We start from the raw sequence: 18,461 nt of genomic DNA, 5'->3' as shown, positions 1-18,461 counted from the left end.
AGTTGAGGGCCCCTCTGATGGCACCAGGTCAGCTGCGGTCAGTGAGGAGAGGGAGATGCTTGGGGGCCCTCCACGTCCAGCATGACAAGCAGCTGCGGCAGCTCCTCACAGGAACAGCCCAAGTGGCCATCACATTGTGGAGAGAATGTGACCCAGTTCTGACCGAGTACAGGTATCAAGTTCAGCCTAAACCTCTGACAGGGCAGAATATGCTCAGCAATCTACACCCTCCTTGGCCTGTTTTAGCAAAGAAAAGCTGCTATGGAATGAAGTTTGTGTCCTGGCTGTCAAAAACAAATTCCTACGCTGAAAACCTACCCCTCTAGGTGACGGCACGAGAAAGTCTGAGGTCCAGAGGCAGAGCCCTCATGGATGGGATTCGTGCCCTATGAAAGAGGTCTGGGGACTTGGCCTGGTTGTCCAGTGGTTAGGACAATGCATTTCCATGGCCAAGGGCCTGGGTTCAGTCCCTGTCTCATTCGGGAAACTGAAGTCCCACAAGCCGCATGGCACAGCCAAATAAACTAAAAAATAGTTTTAAATAAGTCTGAGAAAGTTCCCTTGACAACTCCTGCCACATGAGGTTATAGCTAGAAAGTGTCATCCATGAACTAGGACCAGGCCCTCACCAGGCCTTGGTTCTGCCAGCACCTTGACAGGACTGCCCACCCTCCAGGACTGAGGAGAGAAATGCTCCTTTCAGCAGCCGGGGCAGACTGGGACAGAAGTCAAACTGGAAACGGGCCCCTCGCAGTAACTGTGCCCCACAGAATCACTGCACTGGGGAGACAGGATGGTTCTGACAGCCAAGCACACCATCACTGGCACTGGAAGACTCAGGCCCACTCAGGACTCTGTTTCCATAAAGAGATTTCTCTCAAGAGGCTGGGGCCAGTGGCTCTCACCTCAAGGGTCCACACAGCTCCAAGGGCAGAAAGGAGACTGAGTGGCTTTGGTCCCTCAACCTCAGGTGGTTACCCCACAACACACACACAAAAGCAAGCAGCTTTCAGGAACTGGTATTTATTATCAAAGTCATATTCGATGTCAACAAGATGCCACAACTACAAAAAAAATTGCGCACATTGCAATCTCAATGCAAACAGTCAAATGGAACCCCAGTCATTAAAAAAGTAATTCAAATTACCCCAAAAAGCAACTGAATTTTTTAAACATCTTTATACATCCAGCCAACAAATTAAAATGGTTAACAAGAAAAAATACAAATTCAGAGGTCTGGTATCGATGTTTAAAAAAGGCAACTGCTTAAGCATTTCTATCGATTCGAACATCAATCTCTCGGCCACTCAGCTTCATCCCATTCATCATCCGGCAGGCTCTCTCAGCCACCTCTGGCGACTCAAACTTAACCACACCGCACCCCTTGGACTTCCCATTCTCCATCTTGATGTCAGCATACAGCACGTGGCCTGGGCACAGGGAGGGAAGAAGAGACCACAACTCATCAGGCAAACCCAGAGCTCAGGCTCAGTCTGGGCTCCACTCAGTCCAGATCACCTGTTGGATTTTGGTTCACAGAGTCAAAAGGGAGAGTGGCCCTTGCACCTGACGCAAGAATGCTCAGAACACAGCGGCTGGAACTCAGCTACCATGGCCCTCCACCACACTGCCATTCTTCTGCCCACGGGACAACAATCTGACTCATGATAAGCAGTTCTGGTGGCTTCAAATGTACACCTTCATGCTCAAGAGTTATAAAAAAAATACGCTGTGTGAAGCCAACTTTATAGGCAAATTTTACAGAGGCTTCACTTTTAATACACTGCTCCTCTGTGTTTACAAGGCCGTCGCCAATACCATGGACACTTCTGTACTGTCCAAATACAAGCTTTGTAATCATTAACAAGCAGGTTACACATATTCATTCCTTCAAGCTCTGGTTAAGCATCCTGGTTATGTGTCAAGCACTGTGGAAAACAATCTACAAGGGAAGAGCTACAGAAACGCAGGGCCAAGAACACAAGTGTAGCGGGGCTGGCACATACAACACCAGGGCCATGAACTCTGCTTGAGAGGTCAAGCCCTGGAGGGCTTCTCACAGGCAAGTTCTAAAACAGCTTGGGCAGACACTAAGTGGTACAAGGCTTGTAGTTTTGGATTTCTCTTGCTAACAGAGGGACAGACACCTCCAGGCCTGGGAGGGGAAGTGGCATGATCCACTTGACTTTTCCACTAAAATCTGGGAACTAAGGAGTACAGAAAGAGAGCAAGAACAGGGCAAGAAGGCAGGATATGGCTCAATAACTGACCCAAGAGAAGAACCAGGAGAAGCTGCAACAGTGGTGAAATCTGAGTTACTGCAGCAAAAGGAAATGAAAAAACACTGAGGAAGCCTTGATCCAGAGAGTCAGCCAGGTCTCTGGCTTAAGGCTGGGGCTCCCAACTTGCTATGGTTCAAAGAACAGAAGTGGTGGGGGTGAGGGGCAGGGCCTCACCCAGAGACAACCGAACTTCCTTTTGGCCACAAAGCAAGCCTTCCAGAGTGGCTGCCCGGTTTGCCAGGAAACCACGCTACACACAAACTAACACCTGCCCTGAGCCCATGAACCCTCACCCGTGCCTGCCTGCTGGGCTCTTTGAGACACAAACCCATGGTGCGGTTGTGGAAGGCACCCTTGTCTCAGATGTACTTATTTTATTGAGCTTTTTGTCACTTAGAAGCCATGTGATCTTGGCAATGTGACTTTGCCTGACTCTGTAAAATGGGGACACTGCTACCTCTTTTCAAAAACCGGAAAAGGCAAACAGCAAAGATGAAATGAGAACAGGGGTGAAGAAGTGTCTGACACATAACAGGAAACTCAACAATCGGCTTGAGTATTCGCACAGGCAGAAAAATGGCAAGTCCCATCTGTCCTGTATAGAGTCATGGAAGGTGTTTACAAGACAAGGATGGGAGCCTTGACACAAGCCACAACACAAGGAAGCATTTAGGAAGCCTCTCTCCAACACTTACCGCATTCGTTGAACTTGTCTTTTAGCATCTTCCATGTAAAATCAAATGGGAGCTGAGGGGGGAGAAAAGGGGAACCGGTGAGTGATGCAACCAAATCCTAATGCAGAAACCTAAACTGTTTCGGGATGCCTTTAAAGCCTCTCATTACACACAGATACTGGCTGACCTTCACATTGCGATGATCAGCAGATAACAAGTCTGTCTGGGTGAGGTCCTAAACTAGCACAGCAAGTTCATTCCCTGTTATCTGTGGCAACTTCACACAGGGAACAGGATGCACAGCTGCCCGTAGTGAACCACCCACAGAACCACCACACAGTGGCTGTAAGTGGTCCATCTGGTGAAGATAATTCAGATATAGCCTTCTCACCACTCTGAATTGTCATGCCAGGTATCTAGCAGCTCATCAAGTTGAGAGTTAAAAAAAAAAACAAACCCTCAAGTTTTCCAGATCACGGTCTTCTCTACCTAGTAGTAAGAGAAGCCCAGGATTTCACAAAACCCACTATTTCTGCTGCACAAGTGTCGTACGCTCCCACTTTCCCACCTCATTCTACCAAGACCAAACCTTGGGGACAAAGGCAAGGTGGCCTTTGCATGCTCCTCAGCTCTCCTTCTGAGGCCATCCCTTCTCACTGCAACCTGCCACCCTCGGTCCTGCTGACCTCTGCCTCCCTCTTCCCCATGTGCACAGGGCCAAGATGTTCCTGAAGAGCCACTTACATTTCTCACAAATATCTGGCAGGCCTTCCTGGCCACCCCAGGGGCATGGCCTCCAGCTCCACCAAAGGAACCCGCGAAACTTCCTCCGAAGTTGCCACGCTCCATCTCGATGGCACGGTCAAAGCTGGCACCGCCACCGCCACCCATGGCCAGGCCCATGCGCTCAATGCCAGCGCCCAGGGCCGGGCCCATGGCAGGACCCATGCGCTCTAGGCTGTTGGCGCCCATGCGCTCCAGGCCCATACGCTCGAGACTGTTGGCGCCCATACGCTCCAGGCCCATGCGCTCCAGGTTGTTGGCGCCCATGCGCTCCAGGCCAGTGGCCATGCGATCCATCACGGGGCCCATGCGCTCCAGGCCTGCCCCCATGCCTGTGGGCACCATGCGCTCCATGCCCAGGCCCATGCGCTCGATGGCAGGGCCCATGCGCTCCACACCAGAGCCCATGCGCTCGATGGTCTGGCCCACACGGTCAATGGGTGCGGCCATTCGCTCGAGGCCAAAGCCCATGCCGGCACCCATGCGCTCCACGCCAGAGCCGATGCGCTCCATGGTCTGGCCCATGCGCTCGATGCTGGAGGCCATGTGGTCGAGGCCCAGGGGGCCCATGCGCTCGATGCCAGAGCCCATGCGCTCGACGGAGCCCATGCGGTCCATGACCAGGCCCATGCGCTCAATCTCGGAGCCCACACGATCCATGCCGTGGCCCAGGCCTGCGCCCATGCGTTCCATGCCGGCCCCCCCGATGCGGTCAATGCCGGGGCCCATCCTCTCAATTCCAGGGACACTGCCTCCGCCTCCACCTAAAACGGAGACACAGAACAGGTGTTTATCAGGGGCTTGAGGACCTGTGTGCACATTGTCCCTGGAGGGCTCTCTGGGTGCAGAGGCCTGGGCACTTTACAAGCTCAACCACGGTTCAGCAATCATTTATCACAGATAACCCTCAAATGTTGTCAACTGCTAAAGCTGGGTAGTGAGTACATCATTCTTCCTACTTCGGTGCCACAGTTAATTTCCATAGAAAAATTCAAAAGGGGGGAAAACCCACCCGAGGACTTTTATCAACAATGTCCTTCACATCACTTTGAAGGTGCTGATACTTGGAACAAGGTTTGTGAGCAACAGACATCAATTCCTGAGAATTCTGCAGTCTCCCCACCACCAGACATTGTAGGGGTGGGGGACAGAAGCCCCACACTCAGCTGGTCACCCAACCAGCTTACATGGAGTATAAATAGTGACAATTAGGATTGCTCACAAGCTCTATCATCCCCCAACCTGTCCTCTACAATGCCCTGCTGGTAACCAGTTTGGCTGCATGTCCTTAGCACCTCCACGGCATAGAGAAGTTATTACACAGCCATGTGATCAGGAAGAGACAAAGAAAACCAATATCAACATTAATACAGACCCTTATGTATGAACGAACAGAGCCAGCCACTTCCAATGAACCTCACTCTGTCAGGGAAACCGTCACCCAACTGTGCCATGTGTAACTCTGCCAGTTTTGGAGGAAAAAAACTGATGGCATCGCAGAGAAGATTCTGGAAGTGGCCTGGGATCAGTCCCTCACCACCATGGTTCATGGTTCAGCTGGACACTGAACCACAGCAGGTCAGCAGGGCACAGGGACCCTGCAGTTTTAGAGAGGAGGGTCTGCTCCATCACCAAGGCACCGCCCATCAAGTTTTTCCACATGCAAAGCCCACGAGTTCCTCTCATTCAAATTTCACCACCACCACCACTGGCCTCTGAAAAATGAGCAGCTGAGCGCACAGCCTGCCATTACTGAATCAAGCAACAAAGGCCAGGATGCAAATCAAGAAGAGGAAACATTCTTTGATTCTCTAACTGACCAAGGCCATGACCTTGCACAAGTCATGCCACTTCTCGGTGACTCTTTCCTTCACTGATTAACAACACACCAAGTGGCAAAATATACACATAATTTTAAGTATATTAAACTTTCAGAGCCAAAATATCTCAGAAACTGTAAAAATGTAAGAAGTCTAGAGAGGGTGGATAGCATACCCAAAAGATTATCAAAAATGAGTGTGACACTCCAGATGCCAAGAGCAACAGAAAACTAGGAAGAAACAGTACCCACATGGGAATTCTAGAATCGGCCCACCACAGAGTAACTCCAGCAAGTGGAGTTAGCAAGGACGTGCCAAGATGCTCAGAGCCATAAGAAAACAAAAAAAAAAAACCAAAAAACACTTTTTTTTTTCTTTTCTGAAATAAGTACATTTAGTTTTAGGTATCCATCAAAAAAGGTGTACTAATGAAAGAATGTATTTCAAAATATTTATAGCAGTCATCACTGGGCAGTGAGATTTTAGGTATTTACATTCTTCATAATTTTCTGAATTTTTCTGAGTACGTGTATACAGTCCATTTGTTATGATTAGGTGGTGTACACTTTTATAATCAGGTAAGATCTTTACTTTTAGTAATTTGCAATTTTACACCACTAGAAACAAGAAAGCCCCCAAATCACATGGACATTCTGACAATGGCTAATGTGTACGCATTAACTCATTTACTTTACAGATCAACCCTATGAGGTAGGTACCATGATAGCCCCATTTTACAGCATGAAAAACAGAGAAGTTCAGTAACTTGCCAAGTGTCACAAAGCTAAGAGAAGGCAGAGCTGGTTCCCCACCCCAGGCAGTCTATTTTTGAGCCCATGCTTTCAGCACTACACTCTACTACCCCCAGTAACACAAGCCTATTCTAAACATCAAAACATCAAAACTAAGCGTTTCCTACCTCCTCCCTGCTTTGCAATGATCTCTCCTCTCTTCAGGGCATTACTTAGGATTTCTAAGGAAATCAGGAAGAAAAAAAAATTAGCCAAATTCCTCTATGGAAATAGAAATTTATCACAGATTCCAGGGCAGGACTACTACTAATTAAAAAAGGAAAGGGGGAGGGGTTGAGAAACACACACACACAGACAGGGTCATTTTACTGGGAAGCTGTAAGAGTCCTGACGAGGCGTCATGATGGCAGGGCTCGCGGAGCTCCAGGCCCAGGCCCGGTTGGGAGGGCCTCTGGAAAGGCACCCGTGAGCTGAACTTGGAAAGTCACAGCAGGAATGGGGGGGCCAGCAGCCCAGTTTTCTAAAGCCGGCCTAGACCCTCAGTACTCACAGACTGAAGAGTACACCCACCCGCCCACTTCCAGTCAACCCCTCACAGGTACCCTTCAACAAACTGCTGTAGCTACACTGAGAGCCCAAGCCATAAAAACCAGCAGTAACCGTGTGCAGTGCTGGAAGTTCATCCCAGGCCAGGTAAGGCGGTAGCCAACTGAGCTCACCAGCCCTGAGTGGAGGGAGCTACATGTGAGGGAGACCAAGTGACAGACGCCACCGCAGGCAAGCAATCCTCAATACTCTCAGCTGTCCAAAACAGCCATACTGCTGCGTGCTTGCTTGCTGGCAGTTCAGAAAAACCTATTTTAAGTTAGTGTTAGCGTTTCAGTTTCTTCTGGGTAAGAGAGACCTGTCCCCACCCTCTCGCTGGTTTTGAAGAGTGCTAAGCAACATGGACAACAGCCACAGAGCACATCTCATCCTGTGACCATGACCATGAGGAGACTGAACCCTCGCCCTGCAGCTATTTCAAGTGTTACAACTATCTGCTAAAGGAAGGGGGTGGGAAGGTACACCCAGAAACAGACCTCCCACATGCGAGCAAGACCGGGGCGTACTCTTGCATGACGCCTAGGAGCCTGCTCTGCATGCCCAGGCCTGTGGTTTAGTTCCTATAATAGCACATGGATCAAACCATTCCCTGCAAAAGACTTCGCAATCGGCCCACTACTGATCTGAAGAGAAAGGCCAAATTATTTTCACAAAGGGCATTTACAGGCCTCTCTGCTCTGACTCTGTTCTCCCATCCAAGGTAGACCAACATCTCCAAGCTTCTGCAACTGACTCTGTCAGACCTCTCTGTGGGCATGGACCCTTCTACCGTGCTGAAACCCGGCCCTCCAGCGTGCCCTGCAGTTCCTACACTGTCTTCCTGCACCCCCACCACTTCTACCAGTCAACTAGAGTGGTGCTTTCACAAATCCTAACACAGAGAAAACAAGAGCCTTTGTGTGGTGCTCACATGGTTGCCAAGAGCCCAGGAGCCAGCATCTCCACGGCTCCCTCAACTAGGTCACTTCTCCGAGCTGACCTGTGGCGCTGCCCCGAGCCACTCTCAGCACTACTCCTAGGTGACAGCACACCCTTCAAGGTCAAGGATCCATCTACATCCCTGTAGTACCAAGTACAGCTGTCTGCACCGAGAGGTACAGATCTACTGCTTTGACAGGAAGAAGGGACACCGAATGGCACACCAAAATGACCTGTCAAGTAAGCCACACAGAAATAAAAGTTCAGGAACTGAATCTGAAAAACAACCCAGGCAACTCCTCTGAAAACCTGACTTCAAAATTTGATTTGTTACAAAGACCGTTCTGCTAACTTGGGTCTGATCCTAAGAAGCAAGAGAACAAAAGCTCTTTGCTGTTGCCATGGCCACTGTGGGAAGCCTCAGGACAAACAGGACACGGTCTCAATCAGAGAGAACACCCAGAGCAGCAGGAGAGAACGAGGCCAGCAGAGGACAAGTTTCCTGGCACCACACGAGAGGACCTCAGCAGGCCACCTCCTTCCTGTGCCACCACAGGAACGTGGGGCAAAGCTGACAGCCTCATCAGAGCTGAGAGGTACCCAGAGCAGCAAAAGCTCAAGAGGAGGAGAAAGTGCCTGTGGGAGCAAAGTCATGTGCCATTTTGTTCTCATCTACAAATTAGTATTTGCAGTCAACGACAATAACTTATTTTTTAATACCCCACCATTCCATGACACAAAAACAAAGACAGCTATGGCAACAAGAAACTTGTAATTGACCTAATCACATACAGATTATGAATTCACCCCCAAATTCTAAAGCTCTGGGACAATCTAGAATAAAGCAACAGTCATAACAAGCAAGTCAGGAAAAAAATCTTGACTACCAGTGTCGATGCAAGAAAAGTCACTCAACTTTCCTAACCACGGTCAGGGGGGTAAATGAACCAAAGGTCAACCGGCTACTCTGAAAGAAACAGTTTTTAATAATTCCTGATTTTCATGAAGTAAGCACAGAAGACTGGGTTCCTGGAGATAAGCCACAGAATGCTGAACCCTGTTCTCACTGATGACAAATTTTCTAGGGCCTTCATAAATTCTAAGAATACAGCTCAGCTCACACAAACTAAAGAGCTTACATTCTCACACCTAGCCCCAGGTGTCCCATAGAGACAGAGGCTGAACACTCTTTGAGGCTAGCACCTAGCAGCTGCCTATCTGCTCAGGATGAGATGCCAGTGAAGATGGGGGAAGGGGGCATGTGTGTGGGGGTAGAGTTATCCATGCTGTAAATCTCCTCTGAGAGAACAAACTCTAGAGCCCATGAATAGCCAATCTCCTTGCTCCACACTAATTAACAGAGGAGAATTAGGCTGACAGATTCTCAGAAACATCTAAACTCAAAACAGGGGAAGCCAACCACGGAAAAGTAAAGAATATATTGCTCTGCAAACTAACCAAAACTACATTTAGATGGGCGCAATACTCAAAGCCTTCCAACATTAGCAAACTTCCCTGGTTCACCGAGGGCACCCTCATTCAGCTGGAACCCTTACAGGCCACTGGACCAAGGAGACTCACATCCCCGCTGAGCCTTGACAATCTTCCTCATGACTAGAGAGCCACAACCTCACATAAACACAGCAGTCTTAACTCTGCAGCAAGAAAACACCTTATACCGATGTGAAAAAAGCAGCCATTTGAAAAGACTAAAAGAAGAATAGTGCTGCTGCTATCAATAAAAAAATTCAAGGACCAAAGTTTGTATCAGGTCTAGAAAGCATACATTTTTTTAAAAGCCTTCAGAAAAATAGCTGACTTTGCCTAAGAACCTCCCAACATCAGGGTGAGCCTGCACCCCTGGGGGGCTGACCCTGCCCACATGGGATCCATGGGGCCTTCTTACCCATTCCTCTGCCAAGGGGCTCTCCAAAACTTCGAGACATTCCCATCTGCTTTCTGGCCAAGTCTCTCTCAAATCCTCCACCCATGCCACGCTCCATCTCTGTGGAAAAAAACATTACCCTCGGCCTTTCCAGGAATGCCATTATGTTTTAGACATTAAATCCAAAAACTATAGATACACAACAACTACCAGCAAGTCAGCACGTTTAGTTTTCTACAGGAAACCAGTATTCATCCTCTATTCCTTAAAAAAGCAAGTCACCACAATTGAATCCCTGAAAATACCCTACCTTTAGTCCACTGAGAAGGACTAACTTCTGCTTACATCACAATCACACAGAGGGTGCACTGAGCACCCGCTCCTGCAGTAGCTGGTGTGGGAAGGCTGCAGCAGAGCCTGCCCAGGTCACACAGAGCAGCAGCAGCTACCCGCTCTGGGCCCCCCCCATGCCTGCCTGGCCCAAGGCCTTTACATGTGCTATGATTTCATGGACTCCTCACAACCAGCCCGCACACCTGCATCACCCTCCACCACTACTGGCCCCAAACTGAGGTTCAATGACTGAGAAACTCTACTGATGTCACATGCTCCATAAGGAGGGAGGCAAAGGCTGGAACCTAAATCCAATGCAGAAGTCCTCGGTCCAGTCACCAGCATAGCCACCTGAACGCCTGCGGACAGACAACACAACTGCTCTTCCGATAACTGGAGCAGTTTCATCTACATAATGGGGTTTGGGAACTTCATTCTTCTACACTGACTGCAGGAATACTTATTATTTTTTCACAATGTCTTCTAGAAACAAAGGTCTTAGCTCCTGCGGGGGAAAATTCCTGCCACAGCTGTTACCTGTTTGAGAAATGCTTTCAGGATCCCTGTCACTGGCTACTTCTTCCCTTGTATATTCCTCTAAAGCAAGACAGAGCGTGCATCACACTGTCTCCTTTCCATATTGAAAGGTCCTTGGAAAATCTGGTTTATTAATTTGCTCCTGAGAAACATCAGGTGTACAGGTGCTATATAATGGACATTTTTTTATTGCACAATTACCAAAAATGCAGCTGGAGCCCCTATACTTCCAATTAAGCAAATGAATGCATTACGAATTTACAAACATGGAAGCAGACCAGCATCATGAATTAATAAGATGCAGATGACAGCAGCAGACTTCAGTCACAATTTGAATCCACCCCACTGAGCGTCACAGGTTGGTGGCTCACTATCTGCTGGAAATACATCTAACTCAGGCAAGCCTGTGTATGGTAGGCTGAACAGAAATCCTAGAGTGGTAACGGACGGGAGCTCTGCCATGCACCTTTAATCCTTATCATAAGCCCATGAAGAATGCAACATCCCCCAACAAAGTAAGTCAAGTTAAAGCAGGCATTAACTGTTGGCAAAGGCCTCAGAACTCATCTTCCCACCTGCCAACAGACTGCAGAGCACAGAGAGCACTATACAAACTCCAATGTACTCTCCCCAACACAAAAAGGAGAGCAAGAGTCAGAGAAAGAATTTTCACTGTCACAGACTGCATCAAACCAATCACTGCTTGATATGTGATGACCTTCCCATTTAAAATTTTTTGTATGTATCCTAAGACCTTCACTGTTTGGTTGACTGGCCCTGAGAATCTGATCTCTAACAGTTTAATGTTGTCAGCACCCGTGACTATGATGGGATGGCATCATGATCATCAACATTAAGTTAAATCTGACACATCTTTATCAACTTCTCCAGGGACTGAAACCTTCCTTGGACCCAGTGCTCAAGGGCTCTTAAGCCAATTCAACCCAAATCTCAAAACAGCTCCAATGCAGGAAGCCTCCAACTCTCTGCTGCAGAGGATGGAGAAGGAGGACTCCAAGTATCTGGATCTGGGAACATCCAAGAACACAAGAGCAAACAACACATCCTCTACTGTGGCTCAAGACACTCAGCACTGAAGTGAAATCGCTCAGTCGTGTCCGACTCTGCAACCCCATGGACTGTAGCCCACCAGGCTCCTCCATCCATGAAATTTTCCAGGCCAAGAGTACCTTGAATCAACAGGCTCACAAGCCTAACTGCTGAATTCCATCGGCCAGGTTACCCAAGACTTTGTCCCCATGGCTCAGCACAGGCCCACCCTCATTTCCATCAACTTCTAAATCGTATCACTCCACTCCTCAGAGCAACAACCCAAATCTCCTTTTTAATGGTTCATCTGCTCTGAGCAAATACTTTATCAAGCCAGACTTCTCCAATTCTTACTTTTTATTAAAAATCCCATGCACACATGAGCTAAAGACAAGCCTGAAAGCACACTGGAAACACAAACCTCTGTTCCTTCATTCCTTATTATTCTTCCTGAATCTTTTTATCATCATCTAGAACAAGGTACTCCATGAAGAAGAGGGGCAGCTTATTCAACAGGAATCTGTCTTTCCAGTTTGATAGTTACTATCTATCCTAGTAAGGTTCTCACTTGCTCTATACAGTCTTCACATGGTATGTTACACAGACCAGCAAAGAAACACTTAAACCCAAATCCTTACATGTATAATAACTGAGTTACTTTGCTGTATAGCAGAAATTAACAAAACATCGTAAATCAACTATACTTCAATTTAAAAAGTTAAAAAAAACAAAAACAAAAACCAACAACAAAAAGCTTCTAGCCCCAAATTCTTAATAACTTCTCATTCCACAAAAGTTTGTGTATAAAACAGCAGCAGTCCCACAGGTGTGGGTCACAGAGGATTTCTGAAAGATTCTCAAAAGCAGCAAGATCCTCATGACCCTCTATAGCCCTATTTAGGGGAGGGGGTGGGTGGGAGGGAGTGGTGTCTGTTGGAGACAATTTTAAAAGGCAGGATCTCAGATTAAGAGCCAAGCTCTGGAGTCAGACAGCCTGAGTTCACATTCCATCATTACTAGCCATGTGACCTTAGGCAAGTCACTCTGGGCCCCAATTTCCAATGAAATGGGGATAACAGTACCTACACATCATATGGTTCTTGCAAGGACTAAATGAAGTAACAGTGTTATCATTATACTTGACGTAACTATGTCTCAGTTATTAAGATGGCAGGCCTGTTAAGATTTAAATGGTAGTACACCAAATTTCACATGATATAAATACAAAATTAAACAAATGCTGCATCCACTCCCAATTTGCAGACATCAGAGCAAATGATCAAGCCTCACTCAGTCCAGCACTCCAGGGGAGACAAGTGCTGGAGGCCACATAAATGCTTTAAAGTTTTTAAAGTCTTATTGGACAATTACTGGGAAGATCTGAAACAGAAAACCTCAACAGTTTAGTAACTAAGAGAATGAATACTTGCCTACCATTAAATCTAGCTTCTGGAATACAAACTATTTAAGGCAACTCAGTTATCAGATTCAGCACAAAAGTGGGAGGGTGAAATCACTTATTAAAAATCGGTCTGCTGCTTAAAGGTCACCTAGAGCCAACAGCCAGCAAAGGGTAGGTAGGTACACAGATCTTACCGTTTATTCTGCCCATGTTCATCCCAGATCCAAATCGACCCATATTTTCCATACCACCACCAAAGGGTCCTTCCATGCCTGAAAGAGACATATTTGCATTTTAGCACCAGCCTAGCAAGACTCAAAGTGAACAGGAATAGAAAACGTTTTCACAAGTTTCACCTAGGGCATGTGCTGCCAGAAACTGACCAAGCCTTAAGGGCTTTTGGATAAAAAAAGGCTAGAGCCCTTACTTAAAAATCACTATCTTCAAAAGGCTGATCTGATCCAATCCAGTCAATGAACAGACAAGTAAAGAGAGACCCAGAGAGATGCAGTGACTTGCCCAAGGTCACAGAGCTAGTTAGTGAGAAAGTCAGAACCAAAAGCCAAGTCGCCCAATAGTAGAATCAATGGGTAAAAGTAATCACTAGACTCAAACTGTTTGGAAACCGAAGTGAAAATTTCATGCGGGGCTTAAAGAGAAAAGGAAAAGGGAAGAAAAGAGGGGAAACCATACCTAAAAGTAGTTACATTCATACTTCACTTGAGTTGTCTTACCTCCCATTTTATTTATTCCAAATCCTATGCCTTCCATTCCCATTCCTTAAAAAGAAAAAGTCAATGCAAACTAAAATTATGTCAAAGCCGTAATGTTTGAACTTAAAATGCACAAGAAATTCCAAACAGCAGAAAATATCCCTGACTAATATATTTTAATTGTCAAGGGGGAAAAAAAAATGGGGGAGGGGGCGCTTCCATTTCAACTGACAAACTAGTACATTCCAAGAAAGCGACTTATGTCTTTAACAAAATAATCATCATGTGACTCAAACTCTGATAGTGTTCACACAGTTTCATTAAATGACCAAGTTAGACATGAAATGTTAAGCATGAGGAAGAGACTAGGGCACATTCACTTTTTAGAAGCTTACTTCAGGGAACACAAGTAGATTTAAAAATCTCCTTTAAAGGTAAAATTCCCTAAATAAAAGAGCAGTTCCTAAAAACACTGAGGCTTCCCTCTCCTCAACCCCAGACTTTCCTCTGAGGTGTCAGGTCAGGGGATGTGGTGTTCAGATTGGTAGAGCCACCTGAAACACTTTTGTCAGCCCCAGAGCTTAATCTGGGAGGGAGACAAAGGAAAAGCAGAACTGACAGTAGTAGGGTTGAGGGCATCCATCTTGCAATTCAAAGAACTGCAAAACATAAGTCTGGGGCCATAAAAATGCAGTATATTTAAATAATACATGAATGCCTCATTGCACGAAAACACCAAAAAGTGAAGTTCAAAGTTCATTCTCCATATCAAAGCTTTTATAAGTTAGCTATTGCTTTTCTTCTTAAACAGGCCTAGGAGAGCTATGCAGCCATGTGACAAGGTCCTCCATGTCTTTCTGTGTCTGCCAACGCCCCTGCCTCGAGAAGCCCTGTAAATACCAGGTGACACCCCACAGACATCTGGGTGATAGATGGTGGCAGTGAGGTGGTCCCAAGATCAGGAATTTCTGTCACTAACTGATAGTGTGACCTTGAGCAAGACCAACTCTCTGGCTTGCCTCCTTTTATCCAAAGGCTTAACTGAGTATCTCAGCTCAGAAGTACTTGTGAGGATAAAATGCAAAGCATAATAGCTTTAGAAAGAAGTATTCACTTGGTAAAAATCCAAAATACTGCCTTAATCAGAACGTTAGTTAGTTGCTCAGTCATGCCTGACTCCTTGTGACCCTCCAGGCTCCTCTGTCCATGGAATTCTTTAGGCAAGAATACTGGAGCGGGTTGCCATTTCCTTCTCCAGGGATCTTCCTGACCCAGGGATTGAACCCATGTCTCCTGCATTGTAGGTGGATTCTTTACTGTCTGAGTCACTAGGGAAGCCCAATTAAAATGCATCAAAGACAAATAATGAAAGAATTAATTTTGTCCCAGTATGAGCCTCATTACACCTGAACTACTCAATCAATGTCCAATTATCCCAAAAATTAACTTAATAACTTTAACTTCCCCAGAAATCCCCAGTCAAGAGGCACACTGTACTTCTCACCTGCAGGTCCCAGGTTGCCCATTCCAATGCCTTTATTCAAATGGTTGGCATCAATAGGCTGCCCTCCTGGTCCTAACCCCATGCCAATACCACCAAGTCCATCTGAAAGGAAATGAGAAAGTCAGAATATTGATTCTACTTCCTTAGGAAGCCCTGACCCTCAAAGTCAAAAAGAGCCCTTGTTTATGGCATAGTAGCTGTCACCCTCGCCCCACCACCCATCTGCAACACCAAATCCAGGGCCTAATCCATGATGCAACATTGGTGCATTTGGGAGCTCTCCCTTTAAAGGCATAAGCTCTCATAAAACATCAGGGCCTAGAATGTGTGATCTATATAAAACAAGCACAACTAAAAATCAGTTCATGTGAAAACTACAGAGAAGAACTGTGAACAACAACCCACACAGTGACAAGTTGTGAGCATCTACTTGTTTCCCTGAATAGTGAAATGAGAAATGTTTAATCAGAAAAGGCAACTGAAGACCTCAGACAGCAAGCAGCACAAATATGCCCAACCCTCATCTCTCAACCTGGTGACCCAAAGGACTTCTCTCCGGAAAAACAATGTTATAAACCAGCCAATTAACACACTGGGCTTAGGCTATTCTCTGACTCTGCTGCAGGTGGTTTGAGTAATGAAGCTAGTGTATTCAAGGAACCCATCTACTACCCAGAAAGCTTCCTAAGCCAAGGATCGTACCCTACCCACAGAATACAGGCTGATCTCAAAACAGCCAACAAGGCCTGAGAGTGTAAGACTCTTGCAATGCTCTGGGTGATCATGGCTTGGAGGCTAAGAACAGGTGAGATTTTTTAAAATGGGAACAAAGTTCACTTAAAAAAAAAAAAAAAACCTAACACCAGTTCTCCAATTTTTAATCTGATTAAAATCCCTGTTCTGAAACTGCACAGAAACAGCAGCAAGAGCTCACCAAGGTTATTTACTCCCCAAAGCACTGAAGTCAACCCTGAGATTTGCTGGGGAGACCAAAAGCCACAGATAATGAGCTCCCTGGAGCCCAGGGTGCCAGTCTGGCTTGCCAAGCAGCCCTCACCCCCTCCTCTAGGCACGAAGTCAACAAAAGCCAGCACCCTGCTCCTGATAATTACCGCAAGAGACCACACAGATTATGACAAGGAAATGGGGTCCATCTCTAAATAATGCTAACTTTCAACAGATAACCCATCTTATATTCGCAAAACCATGGACTTCCCCTCAAAATCTGTCTCTACTACGTTTCTATAATCCTAAACTACAAACAAGAATGCTAGTCTAGGCTCCCATTCAATTCAACCTCTGATGGCTAAGCGTTAGGCATGAGCCGCTGCTCCAGACAGGAGGAGGCCCTGGCTGGCCCTCCAAACACCTCCACCCCACAGCCTCACGTGAGGAAAAGTCCTCTCTCACAGACACTAGCTGGTCTTGCCCTCTCCCAACCCCTAGTCTGCCTCCCACAGGTCAGCCCTGCCTGTGCTGCTGATACACAGCCCCTCATGCTACCACAGTCCCTCCCCTTCCCTGCCGTCTGTGCTCAGGCTCCCTGCCCTTCTGTGGGCCTGCCCGGGATGATTTCACTATTACCCGCTCTTCCCACCTATGCCTTCCCTGTCCCAAGATGGACTTTCACCTGGATGTCACAAATAATCCTATATAAAAATTTTGACTGTTGTACTTCACACACCATAAACTTCACCCTTTCTCCAGGCCCTGCCAATCACAATCCACCTACGAACTCGCCTATTCTAGACATTTCCTATAGGCAGAATCAAAGTTCATCCGTGTTGTAGCACGTTACCAGTACTTCATTTCTTTTTTACGGCTGACTAATAGTCCACTGTATAGATTCACCATGTTTTATTTACCCATTCATAAGCTGAAATCATGCAGTCGTGGACATGTGTGTACAGGTTTCTGTGTGGGTATAAGGTTTCAGCTCTCTTGTAGTGTATACCTAGGAGTGGGACTGCTGGGCCATATGGTAATAACCAACCTCTTCTGAACCCAAGCGCAAGCTGGCTTTCATTTTTTTTTGCAGTTTGTTTCTTCCCAGCTACACCTTCTGTGTCCTAGGCAGCCTGCCTCACCGCAATGTAATCCTAACAACCCTTCCTACATTGTCTCTCTGCTCATTTTTCACCCGGAAAAAATTTATAAGGAAAACAATCGTTTTGAATGTTTTGCTCAAGAACAGTCTAGATAACTGCAGGCTGACAGCCCAACTTCAAAGGTAATTGTAATTTTCTGGTTAGAATATATCAAATTCAAAATTGTAGACATAATAATTGAGACACTTACGGGGAAGCTGTTGTGGACGCTCAGGAGGGAAAAAATCTCCCTTTGGTAAGGCCCTCTCATCCTGAAAGAGAAAGTGAATAAATCTCAGTATTCCCTGCAGCACTGCCAGCAATAGCAAAAGCTGGAAACAATTCCTATCAACAGACGACGGATCAGAGACATGATGATACACCCATGTCACGGAAGAACATGCCAAGTATAAATAAAAGAATATGGGGGAAAAAAAATATATGGGAGAGTTGTGACCTTTCGTGTAAAGGGGGAAAAATAAAATAAACATTCGCATCACTGTGGGGGAAGAATGGACCTGGACACAAAGTAAGAGAAAGACTCTCACACTCAACTTTTCATGTGTTCTGACTTCTGAATCATGTGAAAGTGAAAGTCGCTCAGCCGTGTCCAACTCTTGGTGATCCCGTGGACTGTCCATGGAATTCTCTAGGCCAGAATACTGGAGTGGGTAGCCTTTCCCTTCTCCAGGGGATCTTCCCAAGCCAGGGATCGAACCCAGATCTCCCACATTGCAGGCAGATTCTTTACCAGCTGAGCCACAAGGGAAGCCCAAGAATACTGGATTGGGTAGCCTATCCCCTCTCCAGCGGATCTTCCCGACCCAGGAATCGAACCGGGGTCTCCTGCATTGCTGGAGGATTCTTTACCAACTGAGCTATCAGGTGAATCACGTGAAGCAATTATCTATTCAAAAAGCTAAAATGAACGCTTAACGGAACGAAACAAATCCTTAAGAGTTTCTTCTATTTTCTTCCTGGTCTTCAGTCCTAACTAGATGACCCTCAGCACGTTCCAGTCATGCCTGTATTAATCATTAATACTGTTATCTTTGGCACAGCCACAGCTGGGCTAATGTTTATACTAAAATGCTCCAAAAGAACTTTAAAGGCTT

General features: G+C 46.5%; 1 protein-coding gene across 30 annotated transcripts in view; it reads right to left on the bottom strand.

Moving 5' to 3' along the window:
- Nucleotides 1-1,007: 1,007 nt before the first annotated feature.
- The window catches only part of HNRNPM (heterogeneous nuclear ribonucleoprotein M), a 38,722-nt gene continuing 21,268 nt past the window's right edge, over nt 1,008-18,461 (bottom strand). For 6 of the 30 annotated variants that reach the window (XM_081499253.1, XM_081499269.1, XM_081499252.1 and 3 more), the window contains 8 exons: nt 17,558-17,618; nt 15,260-15,361; nt 13,777-13,821; nt 13,237-13,314; nt 6,479-6,532; nt 3,701-4,503; nt 2,978-3,029; nt 1,008-1,430 (listed from right to left, as the gene is read on the bottom strand). In XM_081499253.1, the coding sequence (XP_081355379.1) occupies nt 1,267-1,430; nt 2,978-3,029; nt 3,701-4,503; nt 6,479-6,532; nt 13,237-13,314; nt 13,777-13,821; nt 15,260-15,361; nt 17,558-17,618 (1,359 nt within the window). In that variant the 3' untranslated portion in view covers nt 1,008-1,266. Of the gene's footprint in view, nt 1,431-2,977; nt 3,030-3,700; nt 4,504-6,478; nt 6,533-9,741; nt 9,841-13,236; nt 13,315-13,776; nt 13,822-15,259; nt 15,362-17,557; nt 17,619-18,461 lie in introns of all 30 variants that reach the window. The other 24 variants (XM_081499247.1, XM_081499256.1, XM_081499245.1 and 21 more) reach the window with 7 other exon arrangements.

This window comes from Giraffa tippelskirchi, chromosome 6, assembly GCF_054371585.1.
Source record: "Giraffa tippelskirchi isolate mGirTip1 chromosome 6, T2T-mGirTip1v1.2.pri, whole genome shotgun sequence".
Classification (NCBI taxonomy): Eukaryota; Metazoa; Chordata; class Mammalia; order Artiodactyla; family Giraffidae; genus Giraffa; species Giraffa tippelskirchi.
Note: the sequence above shows the minus strand (reverse complement) of the source record. Positions and strands in the feature narration are given on the sequence as shown.